The sequence below is a fragment of the Littorina saxatilis genome, linkage group LG3, assembly GCF_037325665.1.
Source record: "Littorina saxatilis isolate snail1 linkage group LG3, US_GU_Lsax_2.0, whole genome shotgun sequence".
In the NCBI taxonomy this organism is placed as follows: Eukaryota; Metazoa; Mollusca; class Gastropoda; order Littorinimorpha; family Littorinidae; genus Littorina; species Littorina saxatilis.
The window spans coordinates 72,177,160-72,179,659 of NC_090247.1; the positions used below are offsets into that span (position 1 = coordinate 72,177,160).

Here is a 2,500-nt window from a genome sequence, read left to right on the forward strand (position 1 = left end):
TTTCTATTCTAAGTCTTCTGGCAACAGATTTTGCCGAATATACCAAGAATACTTTTTTTTTTTTTTTATATATAAAACCACCAATTTCTTTCAAATTTAGTTTATTTTACTTTGTAAAATATTAGCTCATATGAGGGCAATAGGGTTGGGAGGAAGAGTTGTATATATGCATATGTCACACGCTTTCCTTCTTTGCCACTACTAAAGCAAACGTGTGCAAGATTTATGTTACACGCTTTGGAGCATGTGCAAGAACGGATTCAAACTCGAAATCGTCCCTCTAAAAGCCCCAAAATGCACACATGACTTTCATTTCTCCCGCTGTTATCGTTTCTTCTCTTTACAAATTCTTCAACGCTGAGAATACTGAGAATGGCATCCCAGACGACAGTACTGTTTCCATACGCGAAATTAGCTCCCCTTGGAAAGTGGCTCGCTTAGGAGGCCTGTTAGTCTGAAACTAGAAGGACAGAGTTCTGAACATAGATGACAAAGACCCCGAAAAGAACAAACATTTTGCGGATGCAGACACAGAAAGACGTCATGAAGAATGCGATGCTTCAAAAGATACAGACTGTGACGATGACTGTGACGTCGTTCACATATACCGAGACGTCATTCATAGTTGTTCGTTCATCGCTGCACACCAAGCTATGGGGCAGCACTCAGGACCTGGAAATGACACTTGACAGCCCACTTCGTCAACATCACGGGCCAAAGAATCTAGACACAGTAATCGTCGAACGCTGAAGAAGAAGAAGAATAGTTGTTCGTTCACTTCCGTCAAAAAGTAGATCTCTCCACAATGGCTGCTCCTGTGTTTAGGTTTGTCAAGCTTGAGTACGCAAAATGTGTTTGTTCTCTCCCCTGTTGAAGCTGTGAGACATAAATGCTATTCCGACTTGGTCGTGTGACAGAGTTTTCTTCCACACTCGATTAGCTGATGTCTAACTCAGCCTGACGGCTTGTTAGACAATCAACGTAATCTCGTGTGGAAGAAAACGTCTGTTGCACGACCAAGTCTGAATAGCAGGTAATATATTCTTTGTTTTTTTTACTAAAACAGTAGAAGCCTATGTTTATTTTTGATTGGAATTCAAGCATTCAAACCATAATTTATGCTAATCAAGTTAAGTAGGTAATGGAATTACAACGTGTGCAGTATTCATTGAGGTATTTGTTTGCTTAATGTCTGTGTTCTAATTTTAAGTGAGCTGACAGTTTCCTTGCCCCACATTCCAACATGTGTTCTGTTTGAGTGGAAGTCATGAAATATTGAATGAAAAAAATTATTTTTTGTTACAAAAATGAAAAAGATAACTGATATTTTGTGTGAAACAATGCAAGGTGGACTTTGTAGGTCCAAGCACAGTGAATGTGAATGTATGCGTATATATGCAGCTTGTTGTGTGTGTGTGTATGTGTGTGTGATCTGTGCAGAGTTCATACATGTTATGATCATGTATCACCCAAACTGTACACAATAAAAAATCAAATTAAAAACATTATATTGAAAGTACGTGTAATATAAATTAATGTCATATATATTTACAGTTAAAATTTAAAAAATGACACTTATACACAGGCATGAATACATGCACATGCAGCAAAAGATCAGCATCCCCAGCACAGCCACAGCAAAAACCTTGAAGTACACACAAGCTCTTCCCCCTCTCGTCTCTCTTGCACACAAAAACACAATTCAATATAGTTGGTATACTAGTCTAGGTTTAATCAAAGACCTGTGAAAACCACAATGTCCTATGTAATAACCTTCACAAAAATTGAGAGAAAAAAAGGTGAACATTTTCCAAGTATGCATCTGTATGAACAGGCTTACAACAGTCACTGCCTGCAGTCCATACATCACACTAAATGCAAATACAATCAAAATATATACATTGTGTGTTTAACGTAAACTAAGTTAAAGCCGTCCATTATGACATTTTCTGATTCTGAGAACATAGTTCCCCCCTCCAGACAGAGTGAAACCTCTGCAATTTAGTGGCAGGCAGTTGAAATGATCAATGAGCTTTAAATTTTAAAGCCACAGAAACCGAATATGCATTGTCAAGTCACAAGCGCTGTGAGGCTTTTTTCCAATTCAAATTTTTTGGGGCCAGCAGTTCTTTCCTAAGGCGCAAAGGAAGCATCCAAAAATAAGCATTTTTGGTGTGCATTATGGTCTTTTTTGTAAGTAAAATGAAAGTCAAGCATTGCCCCAAACAGAAAGCAGTAAGTTTTCACACCATTTTCAACACAACTTTTTTGTGCTTGAACCCTTCTGTAGCGGCTTTCACAGCGTCTTTGTATTGTTCTAGCGGGTACAAATCAGTTGGTGGAGGTAGGAATTTCCCTCTGCGCATCAAGTCACAAAGGTCATCCACCATTTCTCTTTTCAAAGGACTGTCACGGTGTCTTGCATTCCATTCCGTATTCCAGTAACCAAGCACCCGCACTTCTTTAAAGATAAGCGCTCCTGTTGGCACGGTGACAGGCT

At 38.9% G+C, this 2,500-nt stretch overlaps 1 protein-coding gene across 1 annotated transcript in view; it reads right to left on the bottom strand.

The window, feature by feature from the left end:
* Nucleotides 1–1,706: 1,706 nt before the first annotated feature.
* The window catches only part of LOC138963196 (enoyl-[acyl-carrier-protein] reductase, mitochondrial-like), a 1,956-nt gene continuing 1,162 nt past the window's right edge, over nt 1,707–2,500 (bottom strand). The window contains exon 1 of the mRNA XM_070335243.1: nt 1,707–2,500. This exon is cut by the window's right edge and continues 1,162 nt beyond it. Within this exon, the coding sequence (XP_070191344.1) occupies nt 2,244–2,500 (257 nt within the window). The 3' untranslated portion in view covers nt 1,707–2,243.